The following is a 25,195-nucleotide window of genomic DNA, read 5'->3' on the forward strand; positions in this document are numbered from 1 at the left end:
CTCTTCCTTCATTTTCCCGTACAGCACTCCATTCATCCAGGAATCATTCATGGTCTCCTCTCCATTTCCCTGCCCATCTTTAGTCCATTTACTCACATACCTGTTGCAGATTTCAGTGAAGCTGAAAAAAAAAGGCCTCTTAAAACCTGAACTGTGACTGTCACAGGTCTTTCATAAAAACTGTGAACCACAAACAGAAACGGTAATGTGTCCTACTTAAGACAAAAATATAATTCAGCTGTGGCTTTAAGAAAGTCCTCCATGGTTTAGTATTCACACATTGTCAAAAGGTCCCTTCACACCAGTGTTTTGATTATGTTTGTACGATATTGAATCGGTAGTAATTTAATATTTTCTTACATTTTTTTTCTTCAGAAAGCAGATAATTTAACATGGTGAAAGTATGTCTGTACTTTAATGCTGATCACAATCTCAGTGGCAGGAGCTTGTCTATAGAACATTGATAATTTTGTTTTTATTTAAAAACTGCACGACAACAAGCAGACACTCAAGCTTGTGCAGTTTTTCATGGTCGTATGTCTTGATGGTTTGCGTCAAACACTTAAGCCAAAGGTTGGAGCAGACGCATTAGGAGGAGAATCCTCTGCTAATTGGTGTGTGATCTTCTCTTGGGTCAACATTTTACTTTGGCTCATCAGCAGCCTTTTCTAATAGGCTAATAACTGTGTATGTAATCATGGTGTGTTTGGTCGGTTTCCTGTGAAACGACACACACAGATGCACAGTACTGTCCAGTTTGCCGAAGGGATGAATGACGATAGCAGAACAGTGTGTTTGTATAAAGGCTCCTGTTCCTATTGTGACACGGTTGTGATGTCGTCATTTACGCTCACTGAATGGACAACTTTTGCTCACACACATAAAGTACAAGCACATGTAATCTAATTCTCCCTCACCTCACTCCTCTCATTTATTTTTGGGACGGCTCCCTAATCTTTCCACAGGGCAAAGAGAGAGTGCCTGTCTTCCCGTGGCAAACATACCTTGTGACTCTGTAAACAAGTCTCAGTTTAAAATTCACCTTCTTTTAATCCCTTCTTCCAATCCTTTGTCAACTGCTCCCTCGTAGAAAAAAAAAGAAGAAGAAGAAGAAGAAATTAATCCGGCTTCGTCCAAACACAGAGCGTGAACCCCCTCCCTCCCTCGAAATCCAAACATCAAACCATCTCAGTCCGCAGCTCCTCAGAGGTGTTCAGACATGCACGCACACAGGGATCATCTGAGCACCACCGTTCAAGTACAAACACCGATTTAGTCACACACACCTGCATGTATGCAAGCTTATACACAAACGCGCACACGTGCATTCACACTAATCCTCTCCATGAGCCTTTCCAACAACCCCAAAAACCCTGTTTTTCCCATCTGAGGGTTATCACCCCCCCCCCCCCCCCCCCCTCTCTCCGTCTCTCCACTTTGGGCTTTTGTCCCGATGGGTGGAAGTGACTGGGAAGAGCTCAGGGTGTGTATGGCAGCGATAGCGCTTCCACTTGTGTGGTGTCACGAGAGCTTTACTGGAGCTGCTGCTGGGGGCCTGTCACCAAAATACTGTTTTGATCAACGAACAACAGCGTTTAAAAGGAATATGCTGGACCAGTATTTCCAAACTTTTCTCCTGCATTCTTCTCACTATTTTCTTCATGCATTAGCTTGGCCAGAGTTGGGATATTTTGAATGAAACTAAACAAAGTGAATGCATTTTATATTTTCTTTTAATTAGCCCACTACACTGAAATGGGAAAACACTCAGAAAATGTGAATTCTTAGCAGAAATTGGCAGTTAGGTGTGTTAAAAATTGTCCCTCTGGGCCATTTGAAGCCTTGGGTTTACAATCCTCAACAATTTGAGATAGCATGAGGCACTTTGCTCTAAACACTCCGGAAGCTATAGTTTTGTCTCTTGGCTCAATGAATTCAGACAAAAACTTGTTCCATTCACATCCTGAAGCCGTTGCCCTCGACATAGATAAGTGGAAGCAGATCTCACAGGTTCTGTGTTGTGATGAGCTGCATTATCTTCTCAGACCGGGCAGGATAAGCGCTTATCTGGGTAAACCTTTTAAAACTGGCCCGGGCATGGTTACCACTGCTAGCAACAGCTGTCGTTCTGGGCATGTTAATATCCAAAGTGGTTGCTCATCACTCCAGTTTATCGTGATATAGCTGACATGCTACCGTAGTCGGATGCAAATAGCGTATCGAAATTATTCCCATGTACAAAAAAGAAAAAGACAAGCTAATATGCAGACTTACTAGCAAAAACTAGCAACTATTCAGTTAACATTTTGTGTTCCTTCTTCTGCTACCTGCCTGTATTCGGTGTATTTTTACTTGTGTCTGTACACAGGAATTTATGCATTCATAGTTTTAACCCATTCCTTACGGGTACCAGTACTCTGGCCTGTTTCATGTCAGTCGTCTGTTGTGAACAATCTGTTGTCAGGTAGAAGTTCACTTCACCTTCTAATCTACATACTGCTTCCCTTACTGCTGCCTTACTCTCTGTGTCCTGTATAATCACAGGGACCCATGTGTTTCCCTGTGGAGCCTTTTTTTTAATTTTATTTTTTTTATCTTGTCTTAAGCACTGGATGTCCCATAAGGCAAACATAGACTTTCAAGTTTCATCTCAGCTTTACTCTATTGAATCTCCCCACTGAGTCTCCGACCTGGGGCTAAAGGCTAAGTCACTACCAGTCAGTCCGTAGTCCCAAGGCAGCAGCCAAAGTATTAACTAACTCCCCTCTGATAAGCAATGAGCCTGCTTCTTTAATGGCCATAAATCCAAGGCTTGGTTTTTAGAAATGCCAGATAATAGTATTTATTAGATTAATTAAACATTTAAGCCGGGTTTCTGATGTTTGGCACTGTCTTTGGTGACACAGGTATCTGATGCTGAAAAGAAGTGTTCTTCACTTTTAAGCTTTCCAGTTGCAGTCATTACCCTCCTGTCAGGGCATGGTATTTAAGCCTCGACCATACATTGGCATTTGGGAGACTCTGCGGCAACAGGAGTCTAATCCTGAGTCCTGTCCTGGATAATCCAATATAACACAGCTCGGAAGCATAACTGGCAAGGATAAAGTCCTACACCGAGGGATGTTTGGCGTTTCCGCATTGTAAATTACCATGACAGCCAACACGTCGCACAGACGCCGATAAAATTGGAAAGGTGAACTGTTGTTAAACACATTCAGTAATTTCTTTTCTCATTCAAATTTTCAGCAGCTTGTTTACAGTGTGCTGAACGTCTGTCCTAATCTGTTTATGTAGAAGGTCTCTGTTGGGCTGGTTCAAGAAAAATAAAGAACCAATCAGTTGTTTAAAAAAAAAAAAGACATGTTTCTTAGTTTATCCAAATAAGCTCTGAATTATCGACGGCATGAAACAATTTAAACAAACACTGTAAATAATGTTGATGGCAAGTGGAAGATCAATGAGTTTAGAAGTGTTTGTTTTCTCATAAAAAGAAATGGAAATGTATGTAAATGAGAGGGCTCATAGCCAAACGAGAACACAACAATATACTAGGGAGTCAAGTAATAAGTCTTTGAAAGCAGAACACATATAGTGACTGAACCTACTTGTTCCTCATCCCAAACATGCAGATGGTTTTCTTTATGTTGCTGGGTGAAGTGGCAAAGTATACAGGGAACATTTCTCACTGGAGCAGCACAGAGTTGCAGTGAGATGCATTAAAGTGTTGGATCGTTGGACGGGGTCTTTCTGCGTGGTGTCTGCATTTGGTCCCTGAGTCTGTTTGAGTTTTCTCTGTGTAGACATACTTGTTAGGTGAGGTGGCGTAAATTGGCTATAGCCGTGAACATTTGTGGATGATCTGTGCGCTCCTTGAGATGGGCAGTTGACCTGTTCTGGGTGGTGTCCTGCTTTTTCCCCCAAAGTCTGCTGGCATCAGATATAACAAAAGACGGATGGACACGTGAACTGATTCTGCACTGTGCTCCTAGATCAGGTTTTGGTCACAGATGATTTATCAATTGCGAGTTACTCGGTACTCCATTGTGTTTTTACATGAGTTGTAAATCCTTCTTCTGCACAGCGACTGAAACAAAAGTCGGTCTTTAAATTTGGTTTCTTCCAGTGATAGGTTTTTATGGATTTTTTTAATTTGCTGTTAATCTCATCGATACAAATAATGCAAACTTGGAATGCAAACCTTTTGCAACATCACACTGAATCTGAGCTACTTCATCAACGTAACATCGTCAAGATACTTTACTGCGGATTTCACGCACCTTCCACCATATAAGACTTCCAACTTAAAACTTTTTGGGGAAAGAGAATGGTAGAGCGGCATTTTATTATGCTGTACCGAATAGAAGGATTCTCATGACATGACTTGAGTCTTCTCCAACACCAGACTTCCAGATCAGGGATAGCATGTCTGCAGATCAGCTTGAAATAATGAGAAATGAAAATGACTCGGGGGGGCACTGGGGGAAGTAGAGGGCGAAAGATTGTGGGGGAGGTTTGTGTTTGATCCCATCTCTTCTCTTCTCAGTCACTTCAATTATCTTCCTCTCCTATCACCTCATCTATTGGGAATATAAGGAATAATTAAGTAAAAGCTTGAGCGCTGCGGTTATTGGTTTAAAATGGTGATTACTTCACTGTGAATTTGGGTGAGAGGGTGGCGAGAGAGACTTGCTTTGCGTTTTGGGTATTCTAGACAAACTGTATTTCACTTGGTGATTCATTCATATCACTAAGCTGATGGATATAAATATACAATTTAATAAAACGCTCAGACTTTTAGCTTTGGTCTCATCAGTACATGACTGCGATGCAGTGTAGTTAACCCTGTGACCACTTCTCATTCTCCTAAGAGGTGTGATGGATATGACCTTGCCCTGTAGGCACAGGCTCCATCTGTGTTGTAATTGCTATTCAAATGCCACGGTTTCTTGAATGAAATAAAACATTATGGACTTCCAACAGACCATCAAAATCCAGATTTATAAAATCCAAAGGTCAGTAATTTAACAAATGTGACATTTACAGCAGTGCTTTGTGCATTTTGCTTATCATTGCTGGCCTATTAGAGCTTGATTTGAAAACAAAAATACTGTGGAGAAATGCCGAGTGTGGGAATATTATGCAGATTTGTTGAGGTTGTTAAACTGTAATAATGGCTTCATTTTGTGACTTGGTCTGTCTTGTTTTTTGTTTTGTATGAGTGCGACCTGAAAATGGAATTATACTCAACCAATACTCACATTTTTTTTTAATTAAAATTATTTTAAAAAGCCTTTTCATACTGAAAATATGAAACCAAGTCAATACTCTGCCATACTGTGAAGTATTCATGAATCTAGTGATGCATTTCTTTCTCTGTCTGTCTTTTTGCCTCAGAACCTTGACAGCTACAAGGAAACGGCTGAACGGTACAACGAGGCGGCAACAAAATCTGAGACCCTCATACGGTAAAAACTGTTGATCAGCTTTAACGGGCTGTGTGACTGGAACAAACCATTCTCAAAACACCCATTAAAAAAAAATCTGGTGGATGGAAAATCAACATTAAATCTAAATCGACCTATAAATATTTCAATAAGAACAAATATGTACTTTGTGAGGACAACACTCAAATTTCATGATGTGACACAGACATGAATGAGAAGTTCGTGCCAACAAATTTTCCTCAGTGGCTGGACTGGAGCCGAGAAATGATGAGTTTGCAGGTTTGCAAGTAGTTTGCTTGGATTTGTTACTGCTTGTTGCGGCTGAACTGATGAATTTGAACCATCTTTGATGCTTATAATTATCTTTTAAACTGTAGTTTTTACTCACTCAGAAGCGTTTTAACAACTGTAAAGGCTTGTTCATACTCGGCACTGCCAACCCTCTGCCCACCTACGTTTCAGCTTACTAATGCCTATCAGTCACATTTTACGTCATTTATTTATAATATTCACGTATTTATGTTACGTGATGCCCCTGAATTTCTGAAGTGAGAAATAAGCTGGGGAGTTGAAAAGTTGCGGTGAGGAGGCGTGGTCTGAGTTCGACAGCTTCTTCAGAGTATGAACTCTCCTGCCAAAAAAGCATTTATTTCAGCAGCCAGCTGATGTCACGGCCGGACTTTTCTTCTTGTTCTTTGGGTGCTTATGGGAATGTGCAGGGGCCTTTAGAGACAGTCCTAATCATCAGTTTTATGTGTGAATGTTACATGGTAGTTGCTTGAGAGTGTGTGTAGGTGTTGTCGTGTGCCCAGAAAGGAGTTAACTGAAGTAAATGAAACCAGGATAAGAGTTTGCAGAAAGAGAGAGGGGAAGTGAGTGAGTAAAAACAGCTTTGAACACCCTGAGTGCACCGGGCCCAGGTACAATAAGTCACATCAGCATCTTGGAGACAGACCCAGAGATGACATTGGGGTTAACACAACAACCTGCAATAATGGGAAGGTAAACATCCACAGCAGTCAACGACCAACACTTATCACCATGAAAGTTTTCATATGAATTACAGTTTGGATACCAACATGCTATTGCAGTTTATTTTGTACTGTCACACATCTTAATATTCTCATATACCTTTCAGCCTTCTCCTGACTTGGAAGTAGTGGCAATTACTTACCAACAAAATAGCCCTTAAAGTGAGACAAAGTCACACAGATTAAACGCAGTGAGAGAAATTTAAGAGCTTCTAAGAAACAGCATTGTTTCGACCTGACCTAACCCGTCTAGTTTAGTCAAAAATGAGCTGCAGCCTCTTTGTGTTTGTGTGGGCCTTGTCAATTTCTGTTCCTCTAACCCCCGTCCTCACCCCATCTCATCCTTTAGTCAGTTTTCCTTCCTTCTTTTTGGCAATAATCATCACAAAAAAAGCATTTACTTCTCACTAACTCTTGCTTTTCTTCCTCAGCTCTAAGGTCTTGCTATAAACACAATTAAAAATAATTTTCCAAAGTACTAGCAGATAAACCAAAGCCACCTTTTTTTTTTCTCCAGCTGCTGGAGGTTTGTTCTGTTTTTCAGGCTCTAGGGATTCACTGTGACCCAGATCCTAATTACAATAGAATATGCCCTGCACAATAACAGAATAACAATAATGTCATATGGGCTCGATATCAAATAATATTAAAAAATATTGAAACCACTTTATTACCATTCTAGTCATTTCAAGTGCAGTAAAACTGTCAAACATATACCGCTAAAGAAGTGCAAGTTGCAAAGTGTGTGCATGCGTGCGTGCGTGTTTGTTTGTTTTTAAATGAAGTCAGTACTTTAGTGTAGCTGCACATGCTGCATTCTGAGAAACCGCAAAATCAAAAAGTAGGTCCCTGGGCATTTCGCCCCTTTTGTACTTTATGATGAGCAGTGACCTCGGCCGTAACACTGCCATCTTCATGCACCTGTTCCACCGAATTCAGCAGCACACTATTCAAGTCCAACACTTTTCTCCAAATGATGGCGTTAACAGGGATTTTTCTATTGTGCCTGGCTGCTTGGAAAGGTTAGAAGATCACTTTGGCACAAGTTGGTCGGAGGAATTGCATTTAGCCCTGTCACAATGTGTTGCTATTATTATTATTCTTTTTTTTGCGCTCACACAAACTTACGCTCCCATTTCCCCTTTCTATCTCTGCCACACATACATGAGCACTTTGTATTCAGGCACTTTGTGCTCGTCATGTTCTGTCAGCATTTGGCCAGTGTTTCATTGTGCCATGGTCACGCTGTCATTTCACACTACACTGACCATCCAGTAATTATTCTGTTTACCCACTGCTGAAGGGAGGGAGGAGCCGCACAGTCCAACATGTTATGTCGCAAAAAATGTCTCTTTCTTGTATCCTTGTATCCTTGTATCCGTCTCTGTCTTCTTTATTATCTCTTCTGTCTCTGGCCATTTCAGTTTTCTCCCTCTTTTTTCTTTTTCAAAGCCACTGCACATTGTCTTCTCTTTACGAGTGTGTGAGAAATTACAAAAATAAAGATTGAGGTTTTTGTCAGGTAAAAAAAAAAAAATGTTCGCATAAAGCTAAATGAGAGGGGAGGAATGTATGTCATTTGCAAATACACTATACCTGGGCTTTTCACTCAGTGGCTGAGAAAATGTGATAAAATGAGTTTTGAATATTAATGGAAGACAGTGACCGGTGCCTTTCTTGAGGGGGTGGTCGATGTCCGCGTTTTCTACCAAAAGCTGGCAGCACTTTGTTAGAGTAGGCACTATCGCTATAAAGGTGTGGATGTCACTGTATACCGTTTTATACAAATGTGTAATTATACATTTTGATTAGTCCCAGCTCCATGCTTGAATATGTTCATGACAATCACATAGCCCTTTAACCTGAATTTGTGGAGACTGAAACACCACATCGGCTTAGGCCACAAATAAAGAGTTTACTTGCTCTGATTCCAAGTCTTGCCCCAAATTGTGTAAATGCAAATGTTAAAGCTTAATTATGGATCTGAAACGAGCGTGGCCACAAGCTTGGCAACAAAATTGAAGCCACCTGCATCTCTTTTCCTAAACTGGACAGGTTGCACTTTGTAAAACATTATTCTCATGTGCAGACGCAGCAGGTGTTAAAAAGTTATCTAGTGTCATTTTCGTCTTGCCTTGTCCAACAAGATGAGAAGTTTGTCTATTAGCCCTGCCTTAGGGTATCTAACTACCCATATTCCCTCAAAATACATCTCTATAGAGACCCACGGCATTACGGTGTAGCTCACTTTAAGATCTAAAAATCCATTAATCCTCTTAAAAAAAAACCTTGTTACCCTCAAAGTGTTTGCAGAGACAGAACCTAAGTGAACCTCGGGTGGATGTCTGCGTGAGTATTCACCATAAAGTACCTGCTGACAGTTTGTAGTTAAAAGCCCACTTTCATGTGAGTTTGTTTTATCTACTATAGTCTGTACGAGTCTCCTCCTGTGTGTGTGTGTGTGTGTGGGTACCATGTCCAATTAGTGAAGCAGACAGGTAGCTTACTGTAGGGATCTCTGCGCCCTCTAAAGCAGGAGACTGCTCGTCATTAACAGAGACAGGACCTGTCTGCACTGTGGACCAACAAAGATTTAAAATAAAGACAGAAGACTGCAGTTACCCACACACGATATAGTGTCTATATTGAAGGCAGCTAAAAGGCGTAAACACACACTCTTACCAAAGGTTACAAGCCAGACTTGCTCATCTGTTCTGTCCTAAAAACACTCATTAGTCTTGCCTCACTTCTCCCTGACTTATTCACAGATCTTCATCAAGATTCTCCTGGGCAGAACTCAAGAATAAAATAAAAATGTAAACAGAAAAATGTAAAATTATCTTCACAGACATTGACACCCTACAGGCCAATATAGAGTCACCAGGAAACCAAACACTGTCTTTGGACCATGGAAGGAATCCATAGCACCTGAAGAAAACCTGCATCAAGGCGACCTTTACATGACAACATCATCATTTCCAGTTTTATGAGAAGGTTCACGTTCTGTCAGCAACGTCTTGAAAATGATCCAAATGTTCAAGATACTTTAAACCATCTCGCTCTGGATCTGGTCGTGTCACTTTGTATGTGAACAAGAAGAAGTGGTAAATGTGCACCATGTTGGAGAAGGCAAGGCAAATTCATTTCTATAGTACCATTTAGAAACAAGGCAATTCTCAGTGCTTTACAAAGAAATAGAAGAAATACATTCAAACAAAGTGATAAAGAATCTTAATCTTAAGCGATTAAGATTGTAAAATACATTAAAACAAGGATTGACAATGGCTTTAAAAGGATAATAAATCCAAGTTAATGCTTTGTGAAGATAAAGGTTAGAAAGTTAGCAAAAGTTATTCTTTTTTTGAAAGCCTGTGAAAATAATAATAATAATTTTTTAAGTTCTGATTTAAAGGAAGTGAGTGTGTCCGCAGTCCTCAGGTCTTCAGGAAGTTTCAGGGAGTTTCAGTGTTCAGCTGTGGAGGGTAGGAACATAAAGCTGCTTCACCTTGTTTCTTCTCACTCTGGGAACACTTGGTAAACTTCTTCCTGAACACATGAACATGAATGAACACATTTTCCTTAATCTTGTTCGGTCAGAAATCCTTTAATTTTTGTCAAAAAATTTTTTTAAGATGGTAGTAAGCTGATTTTGTTCTCTTCTTAATGTGGCTGTTGAACTTCATGCCTGAATCCATCATTACACCCAGATTTCTCACAGAGCAAGGATTGAAAACAATGTCCATTTTGTCCATTTCAAAAGTTCCACATTGAGTCATTTTCAAAACGTTGTGTTTTTAGCGGCTCCGAGCACCGTTGTCGTGCAAACATACAACCAAGATGCAACGGAAGTTTTCTGTTTTCACTTGAAAGCATTTTCGCAACGAGGCCTTAGAAAAACTGAACTTACTCTTCCCTACATTTAAAATTAGTAAAGCACACTGACTGCAAGATGTTTATGTTTACTGTTAAATCCCTGTGTGGGCAACCTCAAGTCAGTAGACCACAGAGGCTAAAGCAATGTTACTATCTTATCACATTGGCAGAAACTATTACTACCAAATAAAATCAGTCATAGATGTGACAGTACTTCTCCCCTTTATATGGACCCGCCCACTGGATGAAGAGTCAACCCTGATCACGTTGTGTATCTCTGTCATCTGAACCAAGAAAATCATGTCCGTTTAACCATTAATGCTAATTCTGAGTTGGTTTGATCTGTACAGATCAACTGCAGTTTGGATTTGTTTTTATGTTGTGTCCTTTTTGGAATCACACAACTGCTTGGAACTGAATAGCATTAACAAATGATCGCCATTAATTGAAAGGGAACTGGAAAACTTCAATCCTCTCATTCATCCAAGCAGCCGTTAACCTCTACGAGAGTCGGTGCGTGAAATTAGTATGCCAATAGTGTATTTTCATTGTGCAAATAGTGTGCTCTGATACAATTAATGCTCTTTGGATTCGAAGGGATGCTGTTTTTTTGCTTTTTTTCTCAAGAAGTGGGAAGTTCTTCAAAAAAAGAAAAACACACAAATGACAAAACAGTAATCAAAGTGTTGATAGCAAGACCGACGACGGAAGGCGATAGCAAACTTGTATCAGTCCCAACTGGAGTGAGTCGTCCAACCGCAAGTTTTCCTGATTGAAAAGTTATCAGTGATGAGATGTCACACACAAACACATACACATGTGCCCCTTATCTTGTTCCCACACGTCACCTGTTTTAATGAAACGCTGTCCTTATCCACCTCATCTCTCCCGCTCCCTGTGTTCCAAAGTGAGGTTGGAGGGGATCAATCAGCTGGGCGAACAGAGTGAGAATTTTTATTCTATGTTCTTATCTTCACCCGGCGTTTAATCTGTCAGCGTTGAAGAGACAGAGACCTGTCGGTCTTCAGTCCGTGGCTCGTACTTCTTCTCAATTGTTATTGCTATTTAGGATACATACTACTACACAGTGGTGTGATGGTTGGCACTACCCCAATACATGAATAGCTTCATTTTAATATGAATAAAGTGTAAGTATGTGTAACGTCACTGGGTGCTCATAGGCCTTCATATAGGTTTGCTGTTCATGAAAAGAAAGTCATGGACTCTGTGGATATTTGATTTAAGCACAAAGTTGGCACAGAACCAACTTAACAACACTCAGATCTTTAATAATAATTATCAGAATAGATTGAATAATATTTAATTGGGATTATTTGACAACATTTCACAAGTGTCGCTCAAGTCTTTGTTGAATTGTGTCGACTTTGTTTTGTGAAGCTCACCAGCGGCAAGCCATGAGATATTGGTATGATGTTGCGTTGTTGTACTTGTTAGCATTTTCCTTTTATCGTGAAATCTCAAAAATGGTCAGATAACTTTTTTTTTCTTTCTTATTTGGCAAGTGCCTATTATGCATCATTGACATTGTTACCATCTGCGGCGGTTGCACTTGCCACCATCAGGTTCTCCCACTGCGCCCGCAGCTCGGCTTTCCTCCACCTGGAGACGGTCTGCCGACACGCCTCCGCTGCCATTCTGGCCGTCGTGACGTGCGGCACCCTGGAGCGCCGTCCTCCTCCGCGGTGCCGGGATCGGCTGCACCGTCTTCGGTGTCCGCTCCTCCTCCTCCTCTTCCGGGGAACAGGGCGCCACCACCGGCTCAGCCAACGCGAGGGCGGAACGGTCCGGCACATTTCCCCTGAAAACACACGAAATGCCCCAAACTTCAGCAGCACTTAAAATCCTATAAGGCTGTTAAATTTTGTCAATAAAGTCCTCATCACAATATATTTTGAGGATAGTGTAAAAAACATCCATCCTTGAGATTCAATTCAAAAAAGTTATTTTTTTTTATACTTTATCCATTTTTATACTAACCCTCATTAAATTCTGGGAGAACTGAGTTGCCAGGATCGTCCCTTTTTCAACAAAAGCTCAATCTGGAGATCACATTTTTGAGAGAGCAAAAAGTAACTTTTCCGCCAGCTGAAATATAACGTGAATGTTTCATTATGACACTTTCATAAAAGCTTTACAAAGCCTCAAACAATGCGAGATGCATGGCCCGCCATTTCTTTTGATCGCCTCCCAGCCATGACATCTTTGATCCTCTCTTCTCTTCCTCGCCACACAGTGTAATATTAAAACCCAAAAGTACAATGCCATGGCTGCTCCTTTAAAGAAGCCCAAATCCTTGTCATCATACATTAATAACTATCATGCACGAGGCTCGCACACACACACACACACACACACACACACACACACACACACACACACACACACACACACACACACACACACACACACACACACACACACACACACACACACACACACACACACACACACACACACACAACAACGCCATCTTAGACATGGAGAATAATAAAATGCTACGCCCTTACGATCTTTTCTATTTCTTCTTATTGCTTTATTCCCCAATGTCATGCTATGCAGCAGCGCAGAACTCCCGCTCTCTTCATAAAAACCACACACTGCCAAGGTGAGACAAAAAAATAATGAGAAGCTGTAACCATTTGAGCCTAATCTCTCTCCCTCAACTCTGCACATATTTATGCAAAACGTCACAGGCAGAAAGCAATTGGAGTGTTGTTTTGCTTCCAAAAGTTGGCTATCAAACTAGCTGGGGCGGCTAATGTTTTTCTAATAAGAGCTCACCTTTAATTTCAGTCAAACGAGGCAGTTGGTGCAGATTAGCAGAGGCAATTTTCTGCTTCAGATTCCATTATTAAAACACTCCTGCTATCAGAAAGTTTCTCTTGTTGCGCAAAAGGAAAAAAAAAAAGAATGAGTTTTTTTTTTCTCTCTTGAGTTTGGATTAATACCTTGAGGCTATTGTTGCTCTTATCTCCCATCCTTTGGGAGTAATTCAGAATGCCATTAGCTTTCGAGGAGAAGAAGTCAAATTTCTACCAGTCATAAAATTTTAAACCTGATTAAAAGGCTTCGCATCTGATTTTAAAGCAACAACCCTACCTTTATTATCAGTGCGACAATACAAATCCTCGAAGATTTCTTTCTTTTCATTCTCTGGTGAGCATAATGCCCCTTTTAATTTGCATCAGACTCATTCAGCCGTAAATCCTATAGCCTGTATCTTAAGACTATTAAGTATTTTAATAATAGCCCGAGCTAACACGTCGGTGAGTGTATCCAGCTTGCTATTTGGAACTGTTTGTCCACTCCTATTAACATCAAGTAGTGAATTATATAGTGCCTGATAGCACCTTATCAGTGTCCTAACTGAGTGACTGATGGCCAAACATTATGCAAACATTTGGCAAACAGTCAACTGCCTCCTGAGCTCCAAGTGGCGATGCACCACATGATGTGGCCGAGTTAAACGCAGACTGTGATGGTTGCCATGGGCTACTGTTTGTCCATGCAAGCTGCAAGGGTTATTTGTCATTTAATACATCACTGTCACATTCTCTCTCTTTCTCTCTCTCTCTCAGGTTGCATTCACTTGTTTTCATGAATATTCTCTCTGCCAGTGATTTATTTAATCCTGTCGCTCTACCCTCCACTGCACACACACACACACACACACACACACACACACACACACACACACACACACACACACACACACACACACACACACACACACACTATACAATTCACATTCCGTTGCAGGGTAATATCTCTCAGTCCTGTTTGTGTGTTTGGTTTATCTCAGGCACACACATTTACCAAGCATAGATTTCCTCTCTCTCTCTCTCTCTCTCTCTCTCTCTCTCTCTCTCACCCTTACACTCTGTATTTGTCAGTGACGGCAGGAACTATCGAGCTCATTCATATGTGAAGGATGCATGATTCTGTAATTGCTTTCTGGGATGGCGCGAGGGCAGATCAGTGTGTGTGTGTGTGTGTGTGTGCGTGCGTGTGTGCGCACACATGCATGATTGCATACGTGAATGTCAAACGTCCAGCTTCTCCAAAATAAAAGACATGTCTCATCATGTCAAATCTTCATTTGACATGATGAGACATGTTCTTCCTTATCAAACCGTACACTTATTGTTTCCTCTTCTCTCCACCTCCACTCTTTTTTATACAGTTTGAAGAAACGATTCTGAAGTTCACTATGTGAAGTAAAACAGCATGTTTTGCTATAATTTTTTACTTTATTTGATGTCACCCAGAGGTTTTGTCTGAAGTTGCAGAGACACGGATCTTTTTTTCTCTGTATCAGTTTTTCTGCTAACAAGGACTATATCTCACAAAACTTTCAGTATTTATCAAATCTAAGTTTAAGGCAAGCCAGAGCATAAAGTGTGGAAAATCGACAGCATTCGCAATGCAGGCCATCTGTGTGTGTGTGGTGGTTGGTGAAAGCCAACAGCAGATCATTTAAGGTGGATATACCTCCCGGGAGTCTGTACATGGCCACATCCCAGTAATGCCAGTTGCAAGTTCTCTCACAAGTGCAGGTAAATTACTGCAAGCAACAGAGCACTCAAGGATTACACTCTTGTAGGATTAGCATTCGCTTACCTGTATGTGTGTTTGTGCATGTGTGGGTGTGATTGTGTGTCTGTCGACACACGTGTACTGTATGTGCTCGTCTGATAAAAAATAGAAAAGGGAAAGTTTGACTTTGACTCCTAAGCTGCTTTGTTGATGCATAATTCATCCGTCTCCACAGGCTGCACCTCCAAGCCTTTGAAACTATTGAAGCTTCTTCAACTGCAACTAAAACAAACCACAAAATATGTCGCTCTTTTATTAATACATATAAAATCCTTTTATTTTTTTGTTCTTGCTCATCACAATATTTGACACAAACCAGACATTGGTTGTGATGCAATGACTGAAGCCTTTGGAAACGAAGATCCACTTACATTTATTCAACTGTGGTAGAAAATCTAAAATAAAACACAAAATAAACTAATCTAATGTTGTTTTTTTCTGTTTGTTCTTTGGCTGTGAGACAAGAAAAGAGTAGCCAGAAATACAGTAACTCATTGATGCAAAGGCAGAATGTGAAGTTCAGAATCAAACTTGTGATTCTCCTGCTTTGATTGCAAACGATAGATAATAGCTATGTCTTATCAGAGGACGTTGTAAAGACAACTTTTAAGAGGTGGATATATAAATGAAATTCATATGGTCGCAATTGTAAAAGTAAAAAATGGAAGAAAAAAAAAATACCTGGATCAATTTTGGTTGATAAACAGAAATGATGTTCCTCCAAATGAACAGCAGTGAGTATTAATCTGTACTTTTTTAGTTTGACTGTAAGTATAACTGACCCGGCTCTGCTGGGAGTAGCGCCTGCATCGAGACGTGAGCTTTTTCAAAATTTAAAATCAATACTCGGGCAAAAACAATACAACTTGGCAATTGTAGCGAAGAGATGTGATAAAATGCAGTGACTGAAGACCCCCGCACTCTTTCTTCCTCACTCCAAGCAAACTCTGTGTTTCTAGGCCCCGGCAGAATGTAATCCTGTGCGCTGAGCTGCAGGCCAAGGTGCTGGAGTGCTACAGAGGAAATCCACAGCAGACTCTGCGCTGCTCCGGCCTGGCCAAGCAGTACATGACGTGTGTTCAGCAAGCAAAGAAGGTAGGACAATGGATCATCCTTTTTAATAGCATTGGTCTCTTTAGGATGTTGAATCTGTACTTTAACTGGGTCAGCGACAAATGCATTTCAGGAACAATTAAAGGTAGATGAAATAGAAATTTATTGAATTAAAAAAATGCTACACAAAAAAAAAAAGCAGTAATCACAGCAAGGAGGCAAAGTGGAACAGAGAGGTTTACATGCAGGATTTGACTGTGATTTAAGTACAGCAGACACTGGGTGAGACCTGGTTGGGACTTGACAGTGAAGCTGATAGTAGGACAAAGACTTCTTTCAGTCCACACTCAGTAAGTGAAGAGAATTGTAATCTTCCTGTTGGTTGCTCTGACACTTCAAATAGAAAGTTAGATCTATCAGACACGCTCCCTGAGTAGATTTATAAGTCATGAGGCGTGTACCATGTTATGGAACTTTGTGATGGAAAGATTACACAATTATTAGTGTATTAAAATCAGTTTAGGCATTCAGCACTTTGAAATCTGTTCTGCCTTGTGCTGATGCTTTCGCAAATAGGGTGTAGACCCTACGCTTATCTACAAAGTGCCTATTTTAACCAATTTCTCCATCAAAAACAATAATGAATGGAGCAATTTGCACATTATTATCATGACAAAATGCACTGATACTGCTCCAAAGAAGATAAAAGGCACAAAACAGCAATTGGTGATTTTGGCAGTTTAAACACTTGATAAAAGCAAGGCAAAGGCTTACAATAAAAGCAGTCAGTCTTTTTAATCCAGTTCAAAAGATCCATTTGCCAGTTAAATGGTGCTCTTTGGGGAAAACAATGTATATGTATTTGTACACGAGTGTATTTTTCCACACTTGTTATATAAATTTAGATTGGAGCCGTTAGTGAAGTGGTCTTTTAGCAGTGAAGGCAGGTGGTTTTTCTATGAGGCGTTTGCGAAAATCAGGTTCAATAAGGCATAATATCTGACGGGCAGTGTGAACGACAGTCAAAGAATGAGAAGCAGGACACCGTGCCTGTTTCTCCACGATTGAGAGTGTTGCATGAAGAGAGGGTGAAAACGGGAGCAGGCTGAGAAAGGAAAGGGATACTGATGAGATATGAACAATCGTTACGTTTTCAAGTGAAAACTGAAAACTTTCATTGTCTTTTGGGTGTTTGTTTACGCAGCAATGACACTTGAAGTGACTGAAAACGCAACAATATGAAGACGGCTCCCAGGGTCTAACTTGTCAAAAACGCTTCGACTCCGTCTCGGTGTAGATGGTCGAAAACACAACTTTTGTGAAACGCTGCAACTCGCATGCATAGCTGGACAATGACAACAATGGTTTCTGAGTGTCATGACTTCCAGTCCATCTTTTCCTGGGATTTGGTAGTTTTATAGTCGAGTCACACGTGAACATAATCCAACTTTGTTGACTGTCCATATGAACGTCCGCGTCATCACCATTGTTAACATTTATAGCGTACCGTTTTCTGCGTGCATGTGTGTGGTTTCAACCAACAGCACCCGCTAGTGTCCCAACACGCAAACTACATTTTTTTTCAGCATTTGTGTAGACTTAGAAGTACATTTATACATTTAAAACTTTCAAAGTAAGATAAGAATCAAGTCATTTAGTCATTCAGTGAATGTCTTTGTGTCGTGCTGTATGCTAACCATCAAGCACTTAGTACTGTGACCAAATTTCAAAATAAAATCATCTTGAAGACAAACTGCATTTAGACGGCTACTTTTTTGTTTAATCTGATCTATTTATTTATGATTTTTCTTGTTTTTTCCTATTGAGAGATCACATCTTTCCGATTACCTGGAAGCCCAAGAGTATTGAACACTTATTTGTTAGTAGAGTGAATCAAGCTTGTTGGTTTTCTTTTAAAGTTGCAACAACGAAGAAACGTTCTCCTTTTTCAGAATTCAGGAGGAGACGATAACGTTTACAAGCTACTACTGTCATCTTATGTATAGAAGTGACATTTCCTAAATTCCATTCTTTTTTCTCTCGTTGTGAAAAGAAATATATTGAAACATTGTAGTTGCATTTCACCTAATAAAAAACCAACCAATCTTTTTACCTGAAATAGTTTTTATAATATAAAACTGTTTCCTGAAAGAAACTCGCTCAGTGTCTCCCAAACGGGGACATTTTATCAGTGACATCTTTTCCGTCTAACCTTTCTTTATGGGGATAATCTAGCTGAGGAGGCCAGGGCTTCTCCTTTGAAGGGGCCAGTTTTTAAGGTTGACCTTTAAGAAGTTTAAAGGGCTCAATCCCAATCTCAAAGTTAAAAAGACATAAAAATGTCCAGAGATATAACATAAACATTAAAGATCCCATATTTAAGAGTGGTATTAAACTGCCTCCATCTAATATTGTCTGGTATATAATTTTTTTTTTTTTTTTTTACTGCCTTTTTGCTCGCTTATCCAACCAGTTTGTGTTTTATCTGCTCATCTTTACATTTTTCTTGCTCTTTTTACTTTTAAGGTGTTGCTTTCCCTTCTGTCCCTTTCCCCTACGCTGCCTATATTTAAGCCTTTTTCATTGAAAATGTGGTCATGTCAAGTAGAGCATTGAAGATATTTAAACAAGGGTATTTAAATCAGGAGTGCAATAAACAACTGAAGTGAATGAATGCTAAATTGTTGTTAGTCAATGTTAGAAATAGTAAATAGACCTTGGTTAGATGCATTTTACATGATCATTTAATTTCCAAAGTTTCTGATGTGGCGCATACAGGATGAAAAGGTCTATATTTTTCTGCAAAACCAAACAATTACCACAGAAAATTACTACAATGTCAATATAAGGCCAATTTTGATGAGCGTTTCTGGTGGAAGATAGAGAATTGTCCCCCCCAAAAAAAGACAAAAAACTGTTGCATTATGCATATTTTTACAAACTCACCCTGACAGCATGGCTTTTGAAGCTAGTCTGCTAGCAACGAGGAAGCTATCTTTCATGGCAACGTGGCAGTGTTGTGTTTTTTCCGCAGATTCTCATATTCTCATCTCGGTTCAGAGCCGAGACCTTCACTGTAGGACCGTAAACCTGCAGCTGAAAGTAACTGAAAAGTAACTTGTTCAAAAACGTAAAAAAAAAAAAGTACGTACGTTATTTTTGAAGGGGTAATCAGACAGTAGCATTGGAAAAAGAAGTAGGTGAGAAATAGAAAATGAGGAAAGAGTCTCTTCCTATGTTAAAAGGTTTTCCCCTGCGGAACAACGGCGGGAGAACTGGGTGGACAGAGGCACGAAAGGGAGCACAGGGTTGTGTTTCATCATAAAATATGATGCTCGGCAAACTCATCTGTCGTGTGTTTCGCATGTGCGGTTGAAGAAATTAAGTTGATACGCCACCTGCTTTTGAAATGTTTATTTTTTTTTGCAATCGGGAAGATATTTTAAAAACAAATTGTTTCATCATGGGGAAGAAAATGCTGTTTACCAACAACCTTTATCATGTCCGAATGAGTGGAAATCACATTTGTTTTTTTGGGTTGTTTTTTTTTAAAAACAGAATACTTCTTTGAAAATAGCCCGAGCTGATGCATCTTGGGGAGACTGCTTCTTCCCTGCATTGGGGTCCTGCTGTGACACACCAACACACTTACGAGACGCAGTACACAGAAAGGAGGTCATCGTTATTTAAACTAACAAGCATGGTAAACTGGCTGTTCATGGGGAGATAAAATTGCGAGGAAAGATGCCCAACATTTTAGGTGGAGTAATTTTTTCAGCTTTGTGCAACAATAACATGACTTGTCAATAGACAGCAAAGCTTTTAGCCCAGTGAAAACCTCCCGACAGCTTAAAAGCTCCCTTCTTTTGTTATCAGTTTGGGCTTGTAAGGATTTTCTAAAGTAGAAGCATTCTTCACTGTGATTAAAAGAAGAATGCTGTATTTTTTTTTTTCTGACAAATTCATCTTGATACTTTTAAGGCTCACACTTTTCTTGAATAGAGTTACCTCTTCGCTAGCGTCTCTTTGTGTGCATGCAGACCGACATCCATTGAGTAACTTTTCCCTGATAGTTTCTGTAGTTGGTAGTTATTTTTAGTTCTTTGTTTAAACATAAAGGCACATAAGGAGAGCTAATGTTTGTGGAAATCTGCACCAGAAGCTCCAACTGTTTAGAGAGTGATCTATTCTGCCGGTTCCACCCAGCTGAAGATGACTTATCCAAGTTTATTCGTGTAGACACCACCATATATATCTGTTTCTCGCTGTCAGGCTGTCGGTTTGTCCATCAATCTGCCAGTGAAACCAGCGGCCCACTTATCTATCTTCCTTTTCTGCCAGAGTCTTGATCTGAACATCAATAGAATATCTATCTTGCTTTTTCCGTCTCTCGCTTGAAGTACGCCCAACTCACTATCTGCAGCGACACAGTCCTTCCTTATATGTCACTCAGAAGTTCTTTTATGTGTTATGACACACACACACGCATGCACACACGCATGCACACACGCATGCACGCACGCACACACACAGTGCCCTTTGCCATCCATTAAAGCCAGTTGGTTCAGGATATGGCCTTTCACCCCCTTCTCAGCTTTCACTCCTTGTCCCTCTGCTGTCACTGTCTGTGCTTCGGCTTTTGTCATGCATATGGGACCTGGTGTGTGTGTGTGTGTGTGTGTGTGTGTGTGTGTGTGTGTGTGTGTGTGTGTGTGTGTGTGTGTGTGTGTGTGTGTGTGTGTGTGTGTGTGTGTGTGTGTGTGTGTGTGTGTGTGTGTGTGTGTGTGTGTGTGTGTGTGTGTGTGTGTGTGTGAGGGATGCAGGGTAAATGTCAGCTCACCAAGGCCTTACATTATTATGAAGCTTCTGTAAATTTTGTCTCTCTCCTCAGTGATGCTCAGCACTATCTTATGAATTGTCACTTTTTTTCTTCTTTTTTTTATGTGATTTTTTAATTTCTTTTTTATTCAAAGATTCTGGACGATCCATTTGAGTGTGCGTATGTACGCATAGGTACAAGCGTGTGTGTGTGTGTGTGTGTGTGTATTCTGTTTCTCAACCTCCTCAGCAAAACAGCCTTCTTCAAAGTCAAATTCAAGAGCAAATATTTGTCAAACCACCACTTGCATTGGGTATCAGCCATCCTCCTTCCTAATACTCGTATGCTCATGTACTGACCATGCACAGAATGCTAATGTTAATGTTGTACTATTTGAGACCATCAACAGGCACTGAAGGTTCCACACGTCTCCATACTTGACTCACCTGAACACATCCATTTGTAGACCAGTGTGTTTGTCTATGCTCATGCTCATATGTGCTGGCCTTTGAGATGCCTAGTGAAGAGCCATTCTGCCTTTCTGCAATGATTACAAAGGCCTACGAAGTACCTCAACAGGAGGCAATATAGGTGCATTTGTATTTGAAGGCTGTTTCTTGATGCAATCAAAGATCTTTCTCTTTGTGTCATCTAAAAATGGCAGCAATTTGAATACATTTTGGTCTGTCAAGACTCCAAGCAGAATGCAGGCAATAAAAGGCTGCTGGACAATGATACGCACAGCTGCTTTGAAAAAGTCAGTATTCATAACAGGCCAAGATTGAAAGAAAGGCACAACGGGAGATTGTGACCAATAACCGGTATTAAGCAGGTGAAAGCAAAAACCCAAAAGGAGATCTTACCAACAGAATGAGCTTGAAAGCAAAGCAATCACTGTGAATTATACCACCAATCTGGCCAAGAAGTGAACACAGATTCTCAAGTATTACACTCAAGCAACTTGTGTGATAATAAGTGGTTTTCGTTTCTCTCGTGAGTGGTTGGGATATGTGAGGCAGTAAACAATTTGTCCTCAAAGTTGATGTGTTCGGCTCCATTTTCACTTTTGTTGGGTTTTTTGAAAACTGTTCTCAACATGAAACTTTTTCATAAATAATAAAACACAACTCTATGAAATCGTTGCTACTGCAAATGTCCACCATTGAGAGTCACCTGTAAAAGCAATCCAACTTTGTCGTCTGCCCATAAGAATGTCCAAGTACCCGCCGTTGTTGATGTTTACAGCATTTTGTTCCCTGCTCACACGTGTGTGTGGTTTCATTCCTTTTTTCTTTTTTTTTACTGTGTGTGGTTTCATTACAAAAGCAAACATCAGCGCTCACTAGTGGCCCGGCACGCAAATAACATCATTTTCAGCGTTTCCCTGACTTCTGTTTATAATCGGACGTCGTTTTTTTTTTTTTAAACGTTGCTGTGTAAATGTGAAAACCTTTCTGAAACGAAAACGAAAAGATCAATGTGCTTTCACTTGAAACGTTGTGGCGTAAAACGGGTTGAAGAAGCAGGAAAATGGTTCATGATAGTTTTGTTTGTGAACATGGGTCAATGGCTAGATAGCCATTTAAGAGCATCTATTAAACTTCAGCTCTTGTGGAGTTTTGCTAGTGTGTCGTGGTTGTTATCAATCAAAAATGGTCAAAAGAGGAAGGAAAAGCAATGAAGTATCAACAGGGTGCGACGTTTCTAGACTTAAAGGATCTGCTTCCAGCATCTTGGTGGCAAATCCTTCAGCATAGCTTCAAAGCTCTATTGGAGCCAGAAGACAACCGGCAAGAATTGTTTGACTTATTAATGATATATTCTGCAAGTGGGAAGACGTACAACGAAAACAAAATTGATACAGGTAGGTGGCTCAGAAACGGTGGCCTAATAATGCCATTCTTAGTATGAGCCCCTTCGAAGGCATTAAAAGGAGACGAACTCCTTATCCATAAGCAAGTTTTCAAACTCCTATTGTTTGTTTAACTGTGTTTTCCTCCAGTAAACACATCTCTCCTTGATGCATGAATCTGCAGACTCTTTTAAGTTTATTCACAATTTAGAGATGATAAATCCATGTTTTGAGATGAGCTGAGGATTAACACCAACATCTTTCTCTGCAGTAAGCAATTTACAGTGAGAACTTCACTTTAGCTTGATAAATTTAAGTCTTGTCGCCCGTGAATGGGAACAAATTAACAGCTTTCCTCTGCAATCTTTATTAACATCTCTAGCCATCATTTAGCAGTGTGTCCAACAACTAGAAAAAAAATTACCTTGTTTACTTACCTTGTGTATACTTATATATATATATACACACAGTGGGGAGAACAAGTGTTTGATACACTGCTGATTTTTGAAGTTTTCCCACTTACAAAGCATGTAGAGGTCTGTAACTTGTATCAAAGGTACTCTTCAACTGTGAGGGACAGAATCTAAAACAAAAATGCAGAAAATCACAGTGGATGATTTTAAAATAATTAATTTCCATTGTATTGCGTGACATAAGTATTTGATTGCCTATCAACCAGTAACAATTTAGGCTCCCACAGACATGTTCTTTAAGAAGCCCTCCTGTTCTCCACTCATTACCTGTATTACCTGCACCTGTTTGAACTCGTTACCTGTATAAAAGACACCTGTCCACTTGGTTTTAGGGCTGTCAGTGTGCACAACACCTCCATCTGAGCGCTGAGAACAACACTTGCCTTCCTTGACTGAATGAGTCTCAATACAATACAAATTTTATCTCGAAAAACACATTTCTCTATAGTGTGACACTTTCTTTTATGCTGTACACAGTTCAAATCTATATACTTCCAGATTGCTTTATGCTAGTCGGGGCTGAACAATCCTCTGATATGATGGTTATTGCGTATGTTAGAGGTGCACTATATTATGATAATTCAGCCAATGATTTTTTTAAACTATTTTCTAATATAGGGATATTTTTACAGTATAAAAACTTTCTGTAGTAGTTTAGTTTGTGTTCGAATGAAGAGGTCAAACAGGTGAAGAGTAATATTTTTTTCAGTTGTTGGAGTTTAACCAAAAGGCCAAACAAACCTCGGCTGAATAACAAGGTCTGCATTAATGAATTGTGATGCATATACTAAAAATTGTTTTTCAAAATCAATATAACATGACGTGTATTGATATGTTTCTTGCCCCCCGGAATACTCTGTAGGAGATGTTGCGTTGAAAGGAGCCATGAATAAATGTTTGATTTATGTTTAACTTCTTATAATTCAGTTTAATTTGCCTGAAGTGATTGAACAACTTGATTAATTTATTAATCAACATGATGATGGATTTTCTATTTTGATAAGATATTTATTCACAAAGTTTGTCTGATTATATGTTCTTTGTAAATCTTGAAGTCTCAGTTGAAAGGACAAAGGGGAAAAAAAGACAAAGAGTGCAAGGGTTTTCAGATGGATCCTGCTGAGTTTAACAGCTGTTTGTCATTTTCTGCCTTTTTCTCTTTGTGTGTGTGTGTCTGTCTGTCTGTCTGTCTGTCTGTCTGTCTGTCTGTCTGTCTGTCTGTCTGTGGGTCTTCATAGCTCCTCCGCACATCCCTCCTTCAAACATTTCAGTTGACATTTTCCACACCAGCTATTTTAAACCACAAATCCACTCAATTAAAAAAAAAAAAAAAAAAATGTTGTTGCCCAAAGCAGTCCATTATTAAATGTAGTGCCGGCAGCATTTAAGCACATCTCAAACAACATTCAGTCACCTAAAAAACATGCTTCGACCTTCAGAGCATATAAAAGAGAGGGAAAAAAGGAAAATCCTCACTGATTTTAGGTAATTTTGCTCAGATTTGATTGTGTTTCCCTGTAACAATAACAACAAAATCAAGACATCTCTTTCAGACTTGTCGAGGTTTTCTTGGGGAAGAAGTTGATTGATTGAACGTGAAGAGATTCAGCCCAAAAATGAGGGCCTGAAAGAGGAAGGTGTCCATCAATAGGGGATGGATGAAGAAAAAGAAAAAGAGAAAGAGGCTTAGCAGTGGCTGTCAGTAAGGAAGGGTAAATAGAAAACTGTAGAAGAGAGATACTGAAGGAATGAGTGGATGATGGAAGGAAGGCAGAGAGGATGGATAAAGAGAAGAGGGTCTGCGTTAGTGATGATCAAATTTGAACGAATCGTTCAAAACCCGCGAGTCACTTTACTGAACGGTGACTCACGAGTTTTCACGTTCATTAACTCGTTCACTGAGTCATTTTTGCTACAGCCTCCTTGTAGCTGGGCCGCTAAGCACAGCAGCTTCCGGCTCCTGACATTCACATGAGGCTTTCAGCACATTCGAGTAGGCTTGTCGGTGTAGTTCAGCACGAATGACCGACTCA

General features: G+C 40.0%; 1 protein-coding gene across 1 annotated transcript in view; it reads left to right on the plus strand.

The window, feature by feature from the left end:
• Positions 1-25,195, plus strand: part of chchd6b (coiled-coil-helix-coiled-coil-helix domain containing 6b) — a 60,636-nt gene that overhangs the window by 25,054 nt on the left and 10,387 nt on the right. The window contains exons 6-7 of the mRNA XM_080494675.1: positions 5,395-5,465; positions 15,925-16,060. Coding sequence (XP_080350801.1) covers positions 5,395-5,465; positions 15,925-16,060 — 207 coding nt within the window. The remainder of the gene's footprint in view (positions 1-5,394; positions 5,466-15,924; positions 16,061-25,195) is intronic.

Source organism: Blennius ocellaris (assembly GCF_963422515.1).
Source record: "Blennius ocellaris genome assembly, chromosome: 4".
NCBI classification, from domain to species: Eukaryota; Metazoa; Chordata; class Actinopteri; order Blenniiformes; family Blenniidae; genus Blennius; species Blennius ocellaris.